Below are 19683 nucleotides of genomic sequence, written 5' to 3' on the forward strand. Positions count from 1 at the left end.
AATTTACTTGGGGGCCACTGGAGCTAGGGTCTGGGTGAGACTGGGCCGCATCAGGTTTTCCAAAAAAAAAAACGCATTTATTAAAAACGAAAAAATTTAAAAAACTTTGTTTTGGTTCCAATTTTCTACAAAAAAAGCTCTAATAAAACATTCCACTGTTCTCAAATATCTTACTTTTTATTTTTCTTCACAAAATAACACAAAAAATAAACAAACAAATCAAGAATAAAGAAAATCAATCAATCAAAATAAATAAAAACTTAAAAAAACACATATAGTTGGTGGGTAGACAAATTATTTTTTTCAGATTAAAATGAACAAAGCATTATTAGAGCCCTGTAGACATGACAAAACACGACTATAGTCACATTTATACTCTTTTTATTTACAACATATTGCGCAACTGCAGGGTCTTGAGACACATGCTAACTCGCAAACTAGAGAGCTAGCGACCTAAACGGTAGCCTCCAAGTTATTTCCTTTAAACTTAAATAGCCAAAAACTTACCACTTCCACACAGATAGGGAGGATAACTATTAACAGTTATTTAACCTTTAACATGAACATTAATCAAACGTAATAATTTTTTCTGGGTACATGATACCATACAGCATCCATATCAAACTTGCGCGGGCCGCACTAACATTAAACTTTGATATCAAGGCGGGGGCCTCAAACTAGTGTCCTGCGGGCCACATGCTTGAGACCCCTGGTCTATATCTAGACCGATCTTGATTACCACAACATGAGTGTCTAAGGAAGCTGGCACCAAGTCGTTGTTTGGACGGCGTCACAGTTGGTGGTGAAATGTGAAAGAGATGTTTAAAAAAGGAACGCAATGTTTTGATTCTGTTACAGCACCGCCGCAGTAAATAATTCAATTTCAGGAGGTTTCTGTCAGGACGGGATCTTGTCATCTCCAGTGTTTGGTGTGATGAGGCTTCAATCCCCTAACCAGTTGATGGGAAGAAAGCTAAATGGGGCAAAGGATGTTGTTAATCCGGGTTTAATGACACTTTCCTTTCAGATGTCAAGACCTTTCCCTTAGTTAGAGGCTAAGCAGAAAAGGACTTGCAATGAGGAACAAACTAGAACAAGCTTTCTAACACCCTGAAAAAATATTTTTTTCTGGAGAATATTTTGTGTCTCACCGGAGGAACTAAAAATCAATTAATTTTTCCGTTTTTAATGTGTTTTTTTCTGTTTCTACACATCCCATGAGGTTTTTGTCCCCTCTCACGGGAGGCCAACCCCATCTCTTTCTAAACCCGGATCACACAGTCAGAAGCTTAAAAGGTTCTGCCACACTCGAGCAAGTCTAACAGATTCAGATAGTTATTCCTTAGACCAGGGGTCTCAAACACGCGGCCCGCGGGCCAAATGTGGCCCGCAGGACACTAGTTTGAGGCCCCCCGCCTTGATATGAAAGTTTAATGTTAGTGCGGCCCGCGCAAGTTTGATATGGATGCTGTATGGTATCATGTACCCAGAAAAAATTATTACGTTTGATTAATGTTCATGTTAAAAGTTAAATAACTGTTAATAGTTATCCTCCCTATCCGTGTGGAAGTGGTAAGTTTTTGGTTTTTTAAGTTTAAAGGAAATAACTTGAAGGCTACCGTTTAGGTCGCTAGCTCTCTAGTTTGCGAGTTAGCATGTGTCTCAAGACCCTGCAGTTGCGCAATATGTTGTAAATAAAAAGAGTATAAATGTGACTATAGTCGTGTTTTGTCATGTCTACAGGGCTCTAATAATGCTTTGGTAATTTTAATCTGAAAAAAATAATTTGTCTACCCACCAACTATATGTGGTTTCTTAAGTTTTTATTATTTGCTGTTTTATTATTATTATTATATTTATTTATTACTGAGTGATTGATTTTCTTTATTCTTGATTTGTTTATTTTATTTCTTATTTTGTGTAGAAAAATAAAAAGTAAGATATTTGAGAACAGTGGAATGTTTTATCAGAGCTTTTCTTGTAGAAAATTGGAACCAAAGCGAAGTTTTGAAAATTTTTTTGTTTTTAATAAATGCCTTTTTTTTCTGGAAAACCTGATGCGGCCCAGTCTCACCCAGACCCTAGCTCCAGTGGCCCCCAAGTAAATTGAGTTTGAGACCCCTGCCTTAGACTTTCTTAGATGTTCAATGGACATTAGAATCTTTTCATCCTATCTCTAACACACCACTCTTTTCAGAAACTACACGTCTTCAAGAAGACCCTCCAGGCCTTGATATACCCCATCTCATCCACAACGCCCCATAACTTTGAGGTGTGGACGGCCACTGCACCCACCTACTGCCATGAGTGCGAGGGGCTTCTATGGGGCATCGCCCGCCAAGGCATGCGCTGCTCTGAGTGTGGCGTTAAATGCCACGAGAAGTGCCAAGACTTGCTCAATGCAGACTGTTTACAGAGTAAGTAAGCATTTACAATGCTAGTCACTTGCACTCACTATCATCTCCAATCGGTATTTTAATCAAGGGTGTTCCTTTTCTAACATTGTAGCTTAATGGCAACAATGCCGTGGGATGCTCACGGCACTTCATGCACACTTAAATGGATTAGCTACACGGAAATGCAATGTATTGTAACAGTGTCACGCTAGCATTACAATGTTTTTCAATTTGAACTGTGTTTCATCTTATTATCACGTTGAAATCTGGCCCTTATGAGCCCTTTGCAGATAAGACATGATACTGAAATAAAGAACCCCATTCAACACAAACCGTGCTATTTACGTCATCTATTCAGGGGCAGTAGAGAAGAGCTCCAAACATGGGGCGGAGGACAAGACCCAGAACATCATTATGGCCATGAAAGAGCGAATGAAGATCCGGGAGAAGAATCGTCCTGAAGTGTTCGAGGTGATCCAGGAGATGTTCCATATCTCTAAAGAGGAATTTGCCAGTCATCTAAAAACCGCCAAGCAGGCTGTGCTGGACGGCACCTCCAAATGGTCTGCGAAAATCAGCATCACTGGTAAGCCTTGTTCACTGGATGCTTCAGTTCGAAGTCATAGCGTATGGATTAATCACCGTATATTATAGAGTTGTCTTAACCGCAACACAAAAATCAGCAGTAAATTCAGAAATGACAGAAAACCCCTTGAGTTTCTGAGAAGACATCTTTAACTCCAGTCTCTGTCTTCCGGATTCAAAACCACTTATAATATAACAGCAACAAGATTAATTCATTCATTCATTCATTTTCTACCGCTTTTCCTCACGAGGGTCGCGGGGGGTGCTGGAGCCTATCCCAGCTGTCTTCGTACACCCTGGACTGGTCGCCAGCCAATCACAGGGCACATATAGACAAACAACCATTCACACTCACATTCATACCTATGGACAATTTGGAGTCACCAATTAACCTAGCATGTTTTTGGAATGTGGGAGGAAACCGGAGTACCCGGAGAAAACCCACGCATGCACGTGGGTGATGGCCATCCACACAAAGATGGCCGAGGGTGGAATTGAACCCTGGTCTCCTAGCTGTGAGGTCTGAGCGCTAACCACTCGACCAAAGATCATTTTGAAAAAATGTACTTGTCATTAACCTGAGACTTTAGGGTGGTTGAACAAAATTAGAGAGGAGAAATATGATCTGAGGGAAGAACTAAATTTGAAACATTTATATGCTGGGACTATGTTAAAAAGCCATAGCATTTCAGTATGTGGAATCAAACTATGGAATGGATGGAGTAACAATGCACAATGATGAGCCAATTCAAGAAACAATACAAGCAGTTGATGTTTGCTAAATACAAGGATGAAGAGTCTCTAACCAGTCATGATGTGCTATACATATCACTATATTGACACTTACTATGGTAACCATTATGTCATTGGATGGTCATATCACCTTGTACTTCGGTACGAGGTACATTATTTAAAAAAAATACAACAAAATTTAAAAAAAACCTTTAACTGTATTATGGAAAGCAGGAAGTGAACAAATGTAACAGTTACTGATTGTAAAAGTACCAGATGGAGGGGTAGGATTTAATAAGCTTTGCTTCTTCCTACTCCTTTTGGACATGTGGAACTGTGAACTGATTATGGGATGCATTCAATTGTAATCTGATGCATGTTCAAATGAAATAAAACCATTACCATTACCATAAATTAACACTGGGAAAAAAAAAACAAATAGAAATTGATCATTTAGGAATTGATTGGGTAAGGTTTCTGAAAACGGTGTGGAGACCACAGATAAAGACAAACAATGGATCAGGCTATGTGCTGACAACAAAGAGGGTCATCGGATCAACTAGCCCATTTCATACTGCCTATCAAAGCTGGAGATTTGGGGCATTGTTTGGCACCGGTCTGTGTAAACCTGTCTATCAGTCTGTGGAGACCAAAGTTGACAAAGCAATGTTCCATCGTCTGCGGTCCGATCAAAGATTTAACACAAACTCAGAACTCAGTTCTCTTGAAAGCAGTTCGAAGTATTCTATTTGTTATACCAGATGCAGAGTGTTTTGTGTAGCCTCGGGGTGAGACTACACACAGCTTTTTGCAGTCAGACGATGACGTGTGATGATGTCAGGGACACCTTGGAAAATAGCTACAACTGCTTTCAACACAACAGGGCTCGGAGAAAGCCGAGCGTCACGCTGGCTCAGTTTCTGCTATGACAATACAATATGGGGGTTTGCCTTTTACACAGAACCCGGTGAGGCCAAGGGAAACAAATACCAGGCCTTCTGTTACAGCTCCGGTCTGAGCATTGTGCAGCGTTTCTGACACCACCTGAGAAGGCGGAAAATTGCTAAGTCAACTGTGCCCCCCCCCACACTTGTTGTGTCTCTGCCATTGAAACAGCAACAGGAAAAATTAGTTTCCACAGGAAAAGGAAAAGATGCTTGGCTCCAGTAAAAATAAGACACCAACAGAGAAAAGCTGTGGCACCACTTCTGGCAAATGTTAAACAAACGTCAGAATGGCAAATAAAAAGCCTTTGAGAGGCATTGATGTGTGTGATTTTTTTTGGGGGGGGTTGGTAGTTCACTCACAGGGTAATCCCAAAACTGCGTATGCTAACACAAGTTTGCACGGTGAGTTCCGGAAATGAGTCCACCGGAGCTCTCTTTAAGATGCCAATCATAATGTCAAGCGCTTGAGTGGAATTTGACAAGAGCGCTCCTTCAGAGCACCTTCAGAAGGTTTCTTGTTACAACGTACATTTTGGGAAGCTGGCAATTTCACAGGTTATTTCATGCTTAATACAACCTAACATTTTTGGGTGGTAGTAAAGGGGAAAATTGATGATCCTTCCCTCGTCAGGAACTTTATTGTCTTCGCCAGCCTTTATAGTAAAAATGGAGCCGTGGAAAAATGGAAATTCAGTTCCTGTCACTGCCTCTTGTACAGTAGCCATTGACAAAATGAAACCATTCACAAAAATATCATGTAACAGGAAACCATTAAAAGCCATTTACTGGCCTACTTGCATTACATAGTGTTGGACTAGAAGGAAAGGTCAATAAGGTTGACTCAATCTCAGGCCTCCAATCCATCTCTGTGGTAACTCCTGTGAGTCAGGCTCAGCTCGGTCACTGCACATCTCGCACTTCTGGCTTGGTCAATACATCAGCAGAGACAGAGGGAGGCACAAATAGAGAGGTTTGGAGGGACGGTATTGGAAGATCCGGCTTTGTGATAACCAAGGGTTTCCTCTGTAGTTATACCAAAGGTCTATTGAATGTCCATTTTCTATTACTGGGGATGCGGATTTTGCTGGAGCCTACCCAAGCTGTCTTCGAACGAGAGGCGAGGTACACCCTGGACTGGTCACAGCCAAGACCCAAGATCAGGGGTCTCAATTTCAATTTACCTGGGGGCAACTGGAGCTAGGGTCTGGGCAAGGCAAAAAACGCATTTATTGAAAACAGAAAAATGAATAAACTTTGCTTTGGTTCCGATTTTCTACAAGAAAAGCTCTGATAAAACATTCCACTGTTCTCAAATATCTTAATTTTTATTTTTCTACACAAAATAAGAAATAAAATAAACAAATCAAGAATAAAGAAAATCAATCACTCAGTAATAAATAAATATAATAATAATAATAAAATGGCAAATAATAAAAACTTAAAAAAACACATATAGTTGGTGGGTAGACAAATTATTTTTTTCAGATTAAAATGAACAAAGCATTATTAGAGCCCTGTAGACATGACAAAACACGACTATAGTCACATTTATACTTTTTTATTTACAACATATTGCGCAACTGCAGGGTCTTGAGACACATGCTAACTCGCAAACTAGAGAGCTAGCGACCTAAACGGTAGCCTTCAAGTTATTTCCTTTAAACTTAAATAGCCAAAAACTTACCACTTCCACACGGATAGGGAGGATAACTATTAACAGTTATTTAACCTTTAACATGAACATTAATCAAACGTAATAATTTTTTTCTGGGTACATGATACCATACAGCATCCATATCAAACTTGCATTAAACTTTCATATCAAGGCGGGGGCCTCAAACTAGTGTCCTGCGGGCCATATTTGGCCCGCGAGCCGCGTGTTTGAGACCACTGCCCAAGATAGTCATAGATGAACGTTGATCAAAGTTATGTTTGAACTACAGCAAATGCCAGCAACCATAGATCACAAAATAAGATAATGTAAACAGGTTGTGAATACACAGAAGGAGTTTTGCAAAACTTTCATTCTTGGGTGTACTTTTATTTGGTTGGCTACCTCTGACTGAAGGCAAAATCTGTCCTTGTTTAAGAGAGAGCAAAGGTTTTCTTGGAAACACAAGCATACATACGTATGTCAACTTCTTATTTGGTTTTGTGTACTGCGGAAGTAAACAGCCAGGAGGACCCTCTACAGCCTTGCCCCCGATTCTTACCTACATTGAGCTGGGCATATATGTGTAGTCTGAATTATTTAACCAGTCCCTTGCATATTTAATGGCACACTGTCCTTTCACTCCCCTTTATGGCACAGAGAAATACTACTCACACTTTTTTCTTCCACCTGTATGTGTGGAACTATAGGATCCTGATTCATAGGTCATTCGTCTGATCCAAGTCTGGGAATATTGCTAGCAGCAGGCACACACACACACACACACACACACACACAAGGAGATCTACAGCCTGCAGAGGACATTAATTATGGATAGACTTAACACTGCATGCCAAATGAAAAGGAGATGAATCCCATCAATGGATGGAGTCAATGCTGATTTTTACAACCATAGCCAAACAAATTAGGCATTGAAACAAAAAAAAGTAAAAAAAAAAAAAAACCTGTGTAAAAATATTCTGCAATGACTTTTGAGATGTTTAAATGAAGTGCCAGTGGTTGGTTCAAATTAGGAGTAACGACAAATGACTCTGATTCTGGCACTAAAGCAACGCAAGGGTGTCTGTGATGGTTCCTCTAAATTATAGACTGCTAAAGTATGGGATGTAGCATCAAAATACCAACAACAAAGGCCTTATTCCCCGTTATTACAAGCCATCCAAATGATTGTAAACCGGCAATTTAGGACACAATTGCACACATTGTATTGATTCATGGATACCCAACTGGCAAGTTGTCTATCCTGCCTTGAATTTGCCCTTCTTTTTCCTCCGACAGTCATGAGTGCTCAAGGGCTCCAGGCCAAGGACAAAACAGGCTCCAGCGACCCATACGTCACCGTCCAAGTGGGGAAGACCAAGCGCAGGACAAAAACAATCTTCGGCAACCTCAACCCGATCTGGGACGAGAGGTTCTACTTGTAAGTGCTCTCTAATAGTCCATTGGAATCATTTGTGAAGGGCTCTTAATCCATTATTTAGCATGTAAACCTGTATAATCAATAGTTAAGAAGGTCATAAGATCTGATAAAACATGCAACACAGCAGCTGCAGCACTGTAGAGACTTCAGTGGCGGTGCTAACGACAGCCTTGTCGCAGTTTTACGGTAACATCCATCAGGGCGAGCAGCAGAGTTCTTATCCCTGTTGTTTTAACAGCCAAATAAGTTGCTTTAATTGTATGCGGCATATCATTTCCTCCCTTCTGACCATCTGCCTGCCTTTCCACGGATGTCTAACAGTCCTAGGATTACTACAACTTCAGCTGCTTCGAACTTTCCTCTGTAATAACCAATTGTGAACATTCATTCATTCATTCATTCATTTTCTACCAATTATCGTTATGAGGGTCGCAGGGGTGCTGGAGCCTATCCCAGCTGTCTTCGGGCAAGAGGCGGGCTACACCCTGGACTGGTCGCCAGCCAATCACAGGGCACATATAGACAAACAACCATTCACACTCACATTCATACCTATGGACAATTTGGAGTCGCCAATTAACCTAGCATGTTTTTGGAATGTGGGAGGAAACCGGAGTACCCGGAGACATCTACCGCGTGGTGTTATTTTATGACATTATTATTAGTAGTAGTATGAAATATACAAACAAATACCAATATGAGTTCAAAATCAAAAACTATTTTAAACATTTTCCCCGTAATGCATTGCATCCAAGCAAAGCATTTATTGGTGCTTACTGGGGTGCTGCAATTTGGAGTCGCTAATTAACGTAGCATGTTTTTGGAATGTGGGAGGAAACCGGAGAAAAAAACCCACGCATGCACGGGGAGAACATGCAAAAATATGTTATGATGTCAACAGCTTCTATTTTGATTTTTTTTACATCTACCGTGTGGTGTTATTTTATGACATTATTTGTAGTAGTATTATGAAATATACAAACAAATACCAATATGAGTTTGAAATCAAAAACTATTTTAAACATTTTTCCAGTAATGCATTGCATCCAAGCAAAGCATTTATTGGTGCTTGCTGGGGTGCTGCAATTTGGAGTCGCTAATTAACCTAGCATGTGTTTGGAATGTGGGAGGAAACCGGAGAAAAAACCCAAGCATACACTGGGAGAACATGCAAACTCCACACATAGATAGCCGAGGGTGGGATTTAACTTGGGTCCTCGAACTGTGAGATCTGCGCATTAACCACTCAACCGCCCTGCAGCCCGAAATGATATATGTATATTTTAAATGACAAAATAAGAAAATTCTGAAATTGCTTATGTTTTTTGCCTCAATTCCTGCTGTGGTGCATTCATCTGTGGTCCAGAGTGCATCAAGCTGTGCTTGTGCATAACATTTCAAACAAGTCACATGACAAGGGGGTATTTTGGTGCTCCCTACAGCTATGGTTATATTACATTATACTACAATGGACAATTGACTAAATTGACAATTATGGCTTGAAATTAACACTCAATGGGTAGTTGCTATTGTAAATATAGTTCAGGGGACCGTAGAATCTCTTGAGGTTCTGAGCACTTGCGTCAGTTAATGCATTTGCGGACGTCTGGCATGAATGTAGCTCAAATCCTCTCATCATGTTGGTGTTCTTTAGACCAGAACTACTGCTAGACAGTGCCTCTCCAGAGTTACCACTAAGTAGCGCACTCCATTTGGTCTCACTAAAGACAATTAACCATCTGTCCATTTCACACAATTGCTGCAATTCTTGATCATTCAATTGATTATGCTTTAATGAGTTACAATATGCGGGCGGCACGGTGGTCAAGTGGTTTGCGCGCAGACCTCACAGCTAGGAGACCAGGGTTCAATTCCACCCTCGGCCATCTCTGTGTGGAGTTTGCATGTTCTCCCCGTGCATGCGTGGGTTTTCCCCGGGTACTCCGGTTTCCTCCCATATTCCAAAAACATGCATTACGGGAAAAATGTTTAAAATAGTTTTTGATTTCGAACTCATATTGGTATTTGTTTGTATATTTCATACTACTACTAATAATAATGTCATAAAATAACACCCCATGGTAGATGTAAAAAAAATAAAAATAGAAGCCGTTGACATCATAACATATTTTTGCATGTTCTCCCCGTGCATGTGTGGGTTTTCTCCGGGTACTCCGGTTTCCTCCCACATTCCAAAAACATGCTAGGTTAATTAGTGACTCCAAATTGTCCATAGGTATGAATGTGAGTGTGAATGGTTGTTTGTCTAGTATATGTGCCCTGTGATTGGCTGGCGACCAGTCCAGAGTGTACCCCGCCTCTCGCCCGAAGACAGCTGGGATAGGCTCCAGCACCCCCCACGACCCTCGTGAGGAAAAGCGGTAGAAAATGAATGAATGAATAATTAAAAATAAAAAAATATTAATAATATATAATAAATTAAAAAATCTTATATTATGAAAGCAGGAAGTGAACAAATTGATTTTTTACCCCTCCAAAGTACCAGATGGAGAGGTAGGATTTAATAAGCTTTGCTTCTTCCTACTCCTTTTGGACATGTGGAACTGTGAACTGATTATGTGATGCATTCAATTGTAATCTGATGCATGTTCAAATGAAACTGATGTGCAGACATCAGAGGCGTGCCCATTAAGCTTGACCACAGTCCTCAATCTCGTTTGATGTTAAAATACTATAGACATCAGGTTATAAGTCATCAATTACATCATCTCAAGCATCATTTCCTCAAGTCGAGGTCTTCTTTAGCAAAAAAAAAAAAGTGCCATTCCGTGGATGATAGCGAAGATTCATTCTGATAATGTTTACTACATGGAGGTGAGATGCGACACCATAACCATAACGCCTCAACGACATTAATCAACACATAACAATCAACATAAATGCGTCTTGCCTCCTGATATCAGATTTATGGTGGCGTATCTCGGTGTGTTTGATGCCTGTCTGCGCTTCGACGACAATAGCGCTTGACTCGCTATTGTGGCCATGCTTCACTTTCAGGAGTGCAGGTGGTCTGAGCTATGAGGCTAGTAATGTGAGTGGCTGACAAGTGTTTATGAATCACCGCACGCTCTCATCCATCGTCACCTTCGCCCGACATTTTTACTCGCCGTGATGCTGCTACTCTCGTGTGAAGGGCTCGCGGTTTAAATATTTCCTCTGGGAGGTTTCTGTCTGTAGCTCTTATTCATATATTATTCTATTGATGAAATATCTGGGATTGATTCGTCAACGCAAAGAAAAAAACACAAATTTGACATGAATTCTGTATCATTTTATAGATATTAAGTATTACACAACTAACCTGAATATAAAACATTTTTTTTTCCTGAAAAAAAAAAATCTGTAAAGTGTTCTATGTCAACTGAGCTTTTCTTCCTTATTTTAATTACAGGCGTCTCCATCCGATGTTGCTATCGACTATCGATTACTGATATAAAAAATTACTGATATCGGCACTCCAAAACACACTTATTCGAGCCAGGATAGAGCCCCTGTGTGTTTTTTGTTAGTTGGAGAAAGTATGGTGGTCAAGTGGTTAGCACGCAGACCTTACAGCTAGGGCACTTGAGTTCAATCCCACCCTCGGCCATCTCTGTGTGGAGTTTGCATGTTCTTCTTCGGGTATTCCGGTTTCTTCCCACATTCCAAAAACATGCTAGGTTAATTGGCGACTCCAAATTGTCCATAGGTATGAATGTGAGTGTGAATGGTTGTTTGTCTCTGTACCTCTGTACCCCGCCTCTCGCCCGAAGACAGGATACTGCTTATCCTCACGAGGGATGCAGGGGGTGCTGGAGCCTATCCCAGCTGTCAGCAAGGAGACCCGAGTTCAATTCCATGCTCGGCCATCTCCTAACCCTCGTTAGGATAAGCGGTAGAAAATGAATGAATGAATGAATGGAAAAATACATTGCAGCTAACCAGTAGCAAAAAACCATTACATTTACTTCTGCTTATACTGGTCCGGGTCATGGGGCAGCAGTTTGTCATCTATATGCATTTCAAACTGTTTTTTGTGTATAAAACTATAATTGTAAAGCTAAAAAAAAATTTTTTTGTTAACATTTTTGGCTGTATAGAGTGGATGAATTGGACTGGCATTATTTCTTATAGGTAGCATTCATTCAGTTAACATTGCAATCTGTGTTTTAATGTTGTTTAATGTTTTTTAATGTTTAATGAAACCAAAAAATAAATGTTCATAAAAAAAACTCTATACAGCTTAGACCACTCGTAGACCAGCTCCACACCTGTAACGAGGCTCCAGTGGTGGCTGTAATAAAACTCTCCCATTACTACAGGGATGTAGATTAATCGAGTGATACATTACTATGTGCTTAGCAGAGAGCAAAATCCCAGACTTGTGCAGCTGCAGCATCGGGCTTCCCGAAGAAAGGGATTAGCGCGGGAACACTATGGGAACCGTTACTGTGGATTTTGCACCCAAGATCAAGTCATTAGAACAAGTCGTAATCTGTTGGTTTTAATCGTGGGCAAAGACCCTCTGACCCCCATCCGTGTCATTATGGTGAAGCAGCCCCCCATCCTCTCTGCTGAGCTGACTCCCGATAGGACAGAAGCTTATTTTACATAATGATGTTTTCACAAATAGATAATCCTGGTGAACGAGACACAGTCATTCTTGTGTAACATGCAGCTCTGCTCTGATGATGTTTGCATGCACAGAGACAACAGTCATGCAGTGGAAAAGGTCACACGGCGTCTTGGGGTGATTCTTCCTGCCAGGCAAAACAGCACTTTTATGCTCAAACTCCAACGCCAGGCATGCCCATATGCACACACAAAAACACTTTCAAGCGATGACGGGAGAGAATTGTTATTATGCTCGTCTATAAAAAGAAATGTGCGTGCATGTCTGTGTTTATCTCCAATTGTGTGTTTGACATTAAGTCATTCTGCTTTGCTGAACGCCCCGACCTGATGAGCTGTCACTGAACGCGGCGTCGCCCACTGTTGAACGCGGCGGTGCCTGCTGATTGCTCTGACCGACGGATTTCTGTTTCGCCGTTCGCAGTGAATGTCACAACGCCACCGATCGCATCAAGGTGCGTGTGTGGGACGAGGACGACGACATCAAGTCGCGGGTGAAGCAGCATTTTAAGCGTGAGTCGGACGACTTCCTGGGCCAGACCATCATTGAAGTCCGCACGCTCAGTGGAGAAATGGATGTTTGGTACAACCTAGGTATGTATCTCCTGTTAGTACTGACTGACAATACGCAGTCAACCGGATCCTTAAAGTGGAATCATTTCATGTCAAAACTACGACTATACTGTGGAGATTTCACCAGAGCTTTTCACCGGTCAATGACAAATAAACCCTCAGTCGACGTGCTGATGCAACAGCGCCTCTGCTGGTCACAGCCAAGTAGTGCACTCAATTATGAAACCTTTAATAACTTCGACAAAATCAACAATTATTTCAACACAATTGTCAGAATTCTGACAGGTCCCCCATTTTGCAAAATCAGTTTTTTTAAATGATGTTCTAACTCCAGCCTTAACAACCAATCAATGATTAATCAAATTAATTCATTAATCAATCAATGATCGGTGTTTGATGAAAATGTAAATATTCTCTGATTTCTGCTTATTAAAATTTCATTTTCTACCCCTTATCATTCATTTTCTACCGCTTTTTCCTCACGAGTGTCGCAGGGGGTGCTGGAGCCTATCCCAGCTGTCTTCGGGCGACAGGGTACAGGGTACACCCTGGACTGGTCGCCAGCCAATCACAGGGCACATATAGACAAACAACCATTCACACTCACATTCATACCTATGGACAATTTGGAGTCGCCAATTAACCTAGCATGTTTTTGGAATGTGGGAGGAAACCGGAGTACCCGGAGAAAACCCACGCATGCACGGGGAGAACATGCAAACTCCACACAGAGATGGCCGAGGGTGGAATTGAACCCTGGTCTCCTAGCTGTGAGGTCTTATTATTATTATTATTACTATACTATATGCCCATATTGGGAATGCCCAATCACAGGGCACATATAGACAAACAACCATTCACACTCACATTCATACACATTAATTCAGTCGCCAATTAACCTGATGGCCGAGGGTGGAATTGAACTCAGGTCTCCGAGCAGTGTGGCCTGCGTGCTAACCACTCGGTCTCCGTGCAGTACCTATTATCTTTATGTTTTAGGCAAAACAAGATATTCACACACATAAGCTTTGTCAAAGAGTGACGTTGCGCACCAAAATTGATTGTGTTTGATTAATCGAAACAACAATCTTCAGATTAATCTACTGTCGTTGCAGCCCTAGTTCTAACTGAAGTATGTTCCCCTCGATGCTGTTTATGAGTACCCAATGTGAGAACAATTCATCATCTGCTTCACTTGTTTGCTCTACTTTTGAAAGGAAACTTGCCTTTGGAGTTCTGGGTTTTAGCAAGTGTTCATTCAGTAGCTGTGTGTACCGCCCCTGGCTAGACGAGCACGCCCCGTGTGTACGCCCACCACTTCACAGAAGACACTTTTGTAAAGAGGCTTTGCTACATATCTTGAAATAAATAGCGGGCTAACCCACTTACTTATTTAAATTGTATAATATGGGACTATTAAAGATTCAAGCTGATTGATTGATAACTGGGGCTGCACGGTGGGTGAGTGGTTAGCGTGCAGACCTCACAGCTAGGAGACCAGGGTTCAATCCCACTCTCGACCATCTCTGTGTGGAGATTACATGTTCTCCCCGTGCATGCGTGGGTTTTCTCCAGGTACTCCAAAAACATTCCAAAAAGGTGACTCCAAATTGTCCATACATACTTCAGTTAGAACTAGGGCTGCAACGACAGATTATTGTCTTAGTAGATTAATCTGAAGATTGTTGTTTCGATTAATCAAACACAATCAATTATGGTCCGAAACATCACTCTTTTACAAAGCTTATGTGTGTGAATATCTTGTTTTGCCTAAAACATAAAGTTAATAGGTACTGCACGGCGACTGAGTGGTTAGCATGCAGGCAACAAAGCTCGGGGACCCGAGTTCAATTCCACCCTCGACCATCAGGTTAATTGGCGACTCCAAATTGTCCATAGGTATGAATGTGAGTGTGAATGTTTGTTTGTCTATATGTGCCCTGTGATTGGCTGGCGACCAGTCCAGGGTGTACCCCGCCTCACGCCCGAAGAACACTGGGATAGGCTCCAGCACCACCCACGACCCTCGTGAGGAAAAAGCGGTAAAAAATGAATGAATGAATGTGTGTGAATATCTTGTTTTGCCTAAAACATAAAGTTAATAGGTACTGCACGGCGACTGAGTGGTTAGCATGCAGGCCACACAGCTCGGAGACCCGAGTTCAATTCCACCCTCGACCATCAGGTTAATTGGCGACTCCAAATTGTCCATAGGTATGAATGTGAGTGCGAATGGTTGTTTGTCTATATGTGCCCTGTGATTGGCTGGCGACCAGTCCAGGGTGTACCCCGCCTCTCGCCCGAAGAACGCTGGAATAGGCTCCAGCACCACCCACAACCCTCGTGAGGAAAAAGCGGTAGAAAATGAATGAATGAATGTGTGTGAATATCTTGTTTTGCCTAAAACATAAAGTTAATAGGTACTGCACGGCGACTGAGTGGTTAGCATGCAGGCCACACAGCTCAGAGACCCGAGTTCAATTCCACCCTCGACCGTCAGGTTAATTGGCGACTCCAAATTGTCCATAGGTATGAATGTGAGTGTGAATGGTTGTTTGTCTATATGTGCCCTGTGATTGGCTGGCGACCAGTCCAGGGTGTACCCCGCCTCACGCCCGAAGAACACTGGGATAGGCTCCAGCACCTTCATGAGGATAAGCGGTAGAAAATGAATGAATGAATGATTGATAACTGGATGTGGTGTGCAATAACAAAAGCTTATACATTAAAAAAGTAAACCAATTTACATAAAATAAAATGATTAACTTGATAACTAGTATGTTATTGTCACTTTAAATTCCAGTTCCAGTTATCAGTGGTGGTTATCCCACTTAAACGCATTAGAAATCCACGCCCCGGCGTCCCCTACAAAAATCCCATTACACCCCAGCCACAGTGTAACCATTATATCCTTTCCCATCCAATAACCATTCCACTCAAAGATAGGAGGATAAATTCATGGTCAGATCAAGTGTGTGTGCTCCAGTTGAGGCCATCAATAGCGTTCAAGTAGGAAGGAAGACATGGCGCCCTGCGGTTCCGTATGCAGTCTTCCCCTATTTCCGCTCGCCCATCAGGTTTGAATGGCGGCTCTAATAGCACAGTATTGTTTTGCCTCTTAGATTAAAAGGACGCAATTTGTGCAAATAGTGACCCGCCTCGCCAGGTGCCACCATTCAGTCCCTTTAAATACCCACGATGAATGTATAAAAGCCCAAGTGGGTGTCAGCCCCATCCAAATGTACTCCCCTCTTCAGCTCGTCTACAATATCGATCCTTTGTCATGTAATTAATTCTCACTTGAGAGGAATATCACTTTTTTTTTTGTACATGAAACCACAGGGGGCGCTGTTGGAAATCCATCAACATAATAACAAACTCCATTTGTGTATTAGCATTTACAATAAACCTGATTTATTCCACCTGTTATCGCCACTACCCTTATGAATGCAAGTGTATTCATGTAGATTATGATATGGCTTTTATATTATATGGCGCCATTTAACATCACGTCATGCCATCAGTGATGCTTGGAATTTACATTGTATGTTATGTGTTTCGATAATATGATTAACGTGCTTTATGGCGGTTTCATGTGCTTCTTATGATGCGGTCAAGGACAAACTTTGTTACATTGGTAAATTGTATATGTTTTTTAATGGTACATTATATATCGCTCAGTGAAGCGAGCAATATTTTGGAAACTTTATGGGGGGGGGTGGTGATGATGCATTCTTTTCTTTTGTTACTTTTCATATCAGAGGATCAGTCCCTTGGATTTGTATGGAATAAATTGTAAGGCACGGTTATGTTTTTTTTTTTTTTACAGATAAGAGAACCGACAAATCCGCTGTATCCGGCGCCATTAGACTCAAGATCAGTGTGGAGATGAAAGGGGAGGAAAACGTGGTCCCGCCACACGGCCAATATACCTGTTTACATGAGGTAAGAATGATCATTAATGGATTAACCCGTATGGATTGTGGCTGATTACTAAACAACTAATCACCAATATTTTCACGAATATTTTGGTATTATACACCTAAAAGCTGGATATAAGGGTACTGTATTTACCAATTCTACCAAAGACAAAAATAAATACTAATTGGTCATTGATGGCAGGTGATGTAAACTCATCCAACATGGAAACAAAGCCCAATAATTTTGTATCGTTCATATAACAAACAATATTTCATTCAGCTCTACCAAACAGTCAAAATTAACTGTGTAAACAATTATTGGTCAATTCCTTTCTAAGTAAACCTTCTGATTGTAAAATATCCATGATAAGTCATTTATGGATGACAGAAATATAACAATAGAAAAACAATCTTTTAATTATTTAAGCTGACACTATATACTGTATTTGTGTATTTATAGTATTTATTTAGTATAGTATTTATAGTTTCACCGTTGAATACAGTATATTATAAATCATATAGAACCATATTGAAGCAGGTTTTATGTATTTTTATTTTGCCTAAACTATAAGCATTTCAAAGCATAACAATTGCTAAATAGCACAAAATATAAATTTAAGAAATTCAGAAGATGCGTTCAAAGACGCTGTAAATGATATGTAGTATTCTACATTGGTCTCTTAGGTGTCAGTCATGTTTTAGTGAGACACACTAACTTGATTGCCGGGCAAAAAAAAAAAAAACCTGATAAAAACACAGGCAAGGCGATAAACGGCAAGGTGAAACTCAACTCTGAACACTGAGCATCACTTCCTGTACGCCGGCCACTCAGCACCCAGTGGGAACACATTTGTAGCAACACACATGAGCACGTCAAGTCTTTAAGAGCTTATTTAGTCTTAATATGTCTACTAAATTGGGTCATACGAGTGTAAAGGTTGTAAAGGAGTGTAAAGGACACTAGTTTGAGGCCCCCCGCCTTGATATGAAAGTTTAATGTTACTGCGGCCCGCTGTATGGTATCATGTACCCAGAAAAAATTATTACGTTTGATTAATGTTCATGTTAAAGGTTAAATAACTGTTAATAGTTATCCTCCCTATCTGTGTGGAAGTGGTAAGTTTTTGGCTATTTAAGTTTAAAGGAAATAACTTGAAGGCTACCGTTTAGGTCGCTAGCTCTCTAGTTTGCGAGTTAGCATGTGTCTCAAGACCCTGCAGTTGTGCAATATGTTGTAAATAAAAAGAGTATAAATGTGACTATAGTCGTGTTTTGTCATGTCTACAGGGCTCTAATAATGCTTTGTTCATTTTAATCTGAAAAAAATAATTTGTCTACCCACCAACTATATGTGGTTTCTTAAGTTTTTATTATTTGCAGTTTTATTATTATTATTATTATATTTATTTATTACTGATTGATAGATTTTCTTTATTCTTGATTTGTTTATTTATTTTTCATTTTATTTTGTGTAGAAAAATAAAAAGTAAGATATTTGAGAACAGTGGAATGTTTTATCAGAGCTTTTCTTGTAGAAAATTGGAACCAAAGCGAAGTTTTTAAAAAAATTTTGTTTTTAATAAATGCGTTTTTTTTTTGAAAACCTGATGCGGCCCAGTCTCACCCAGACCCGAGCTCCAGTGGCCCCCAAGTAAATTGAGTTTGAGACCCCTGCTCGAGTGCCTAAAGTGTGCTATACATTGCATCTCTTTTCTAACCCTTCATGACACAGTCCTCCATCACCTCAAAGCGCTGTCCCACCTTATCTTTTTTAGAACCTGTTCCACTACTTGACCGAGGGCAGGAACAACGGCGTTGTGAAGATCCCGCAGGTGAAGGGTGAAGAAGCATGGAAGGTCTACTTTGACGACGTGTCCCAAGAGATAGTGGACGAGTTCGCCATGAGATACGGAGTGGAGTCCATCTATCAGGCTATGACGTGAGTACCACCCTGATCTATGGTCCCGCACCTCAACCATCTGTCACTGTCTCATCCCAGAGAATGGAGGGGATTCAGGATAGAGGAGAAGAAGAGAAGTTAAAGTAATGTTTCATCAGCAAAACTCAGATCTCAAAGGATTATTGAGTTTCCAAGTTTGATTGATTAATTGCTCGGCCTCGTGGAAAAACTCTGAATGCTGTGTTGGTCACATCGATTCCAGACACACATAAACTTTCAGCATCTTTCACTTCTCCTCGCTGTCTTCCTGATCTAGAACCACCCCATTCATTGAAACATAAAGTTAATTAAAGTCAAAGCAAAATTCTGGTCCAAAGGTCTAGGGATTCAGAACTTTACTGAAAAATGTGAGAGTAGAGATCAAACACTGGACACAACATAGTTCTGAAGTCTTTCTGACAATGTCAACTGAACTAAAAAGGGAACCTGTAATCCATTCGACCGTCCATCCATGTTTTTCCACTTAACCGGGTCCGGGTCAATTCCCGGTCCCTCTCCTAGTTGCAGCAGAAGGACACAGAGGCAGTCCTAGGCCATCTCTGAGACATTATACGTCCGTAATGTCCTGTGTCTGCCCTGGAGCCTTCTCTCTGCTGGGCATGCCCCGGAACACTTCACCAGGAAGGCATCCGAGAGGCATCCGGATGAGATGCCGGAGCCACCTCAACTGGCTCCTCTTGATATGAAGGATAAGTAATCATAATTGAATGCTGACAGCATTCAAAATCTATAATTTTCGAAGGGTTTTTTGAGTTTTCCTTGGAAAATGGTGACAATTTCAACCAATTTTCAACAGGTTTTAATCTTGTTTATTTCTACTGGTGCCCAAGCGGTGCCCATGAAAAT

At 40.9% G+C, this 19683-nt stretch overlaps 1 protein-coding gene across 5 annotated transcripts in view; it reads left to right on the forward strand.

The window, feature by feature from the left end:
* Positions 1–19683, forward strand: part of unc13c (unc-13 homolog C (C. elegans)) — a 140649-nt gene that overhangs the window by 46266 nt on the left and 74700 nt on the right. For all 5 annotated transcript variants that reach the window (XM_058089739.2, XM_058089740.2, XM_058089741.2 and 2 more), the window contains 6 exons: positions 2198–2417; positions 2755–2982; positions 7611–7752; positions 12809–12978; positions 16787–16902; positions 18653–18816. In XM_058089739.2, coding sequence (XP_057945722.2) covers positions 2198–2417; positions 2755–2982; positions 7611–7752; positions 12809–12978; positions 16787–16902; positions 18653–18816 — 1040 coding nt within the window. The remainder of the gene's footprint in view (positions 1–2197; positions 2418–2754; positions 2983–7610; positions 7753–12808; positions 12979–16786; positions 16903–18652; positions 18817–19683) is intronic.

This window comes from Doryrhamphus excisus, linkage group LG13, assembly GCF_037039965.1.
Source record: "Doryrhamphus excisus strain RoL-2023G ecotype Guam linkage group LG13, RoL_Dexc_Guam_v1.1, whole genome shotgun sequence".
NCBI lineage: Eukaryota > Metazoa > Chordata > Actinopteri > Syngnathiformes > Syngnathidae > Doryrhamphus > Doryrhamphus excisus.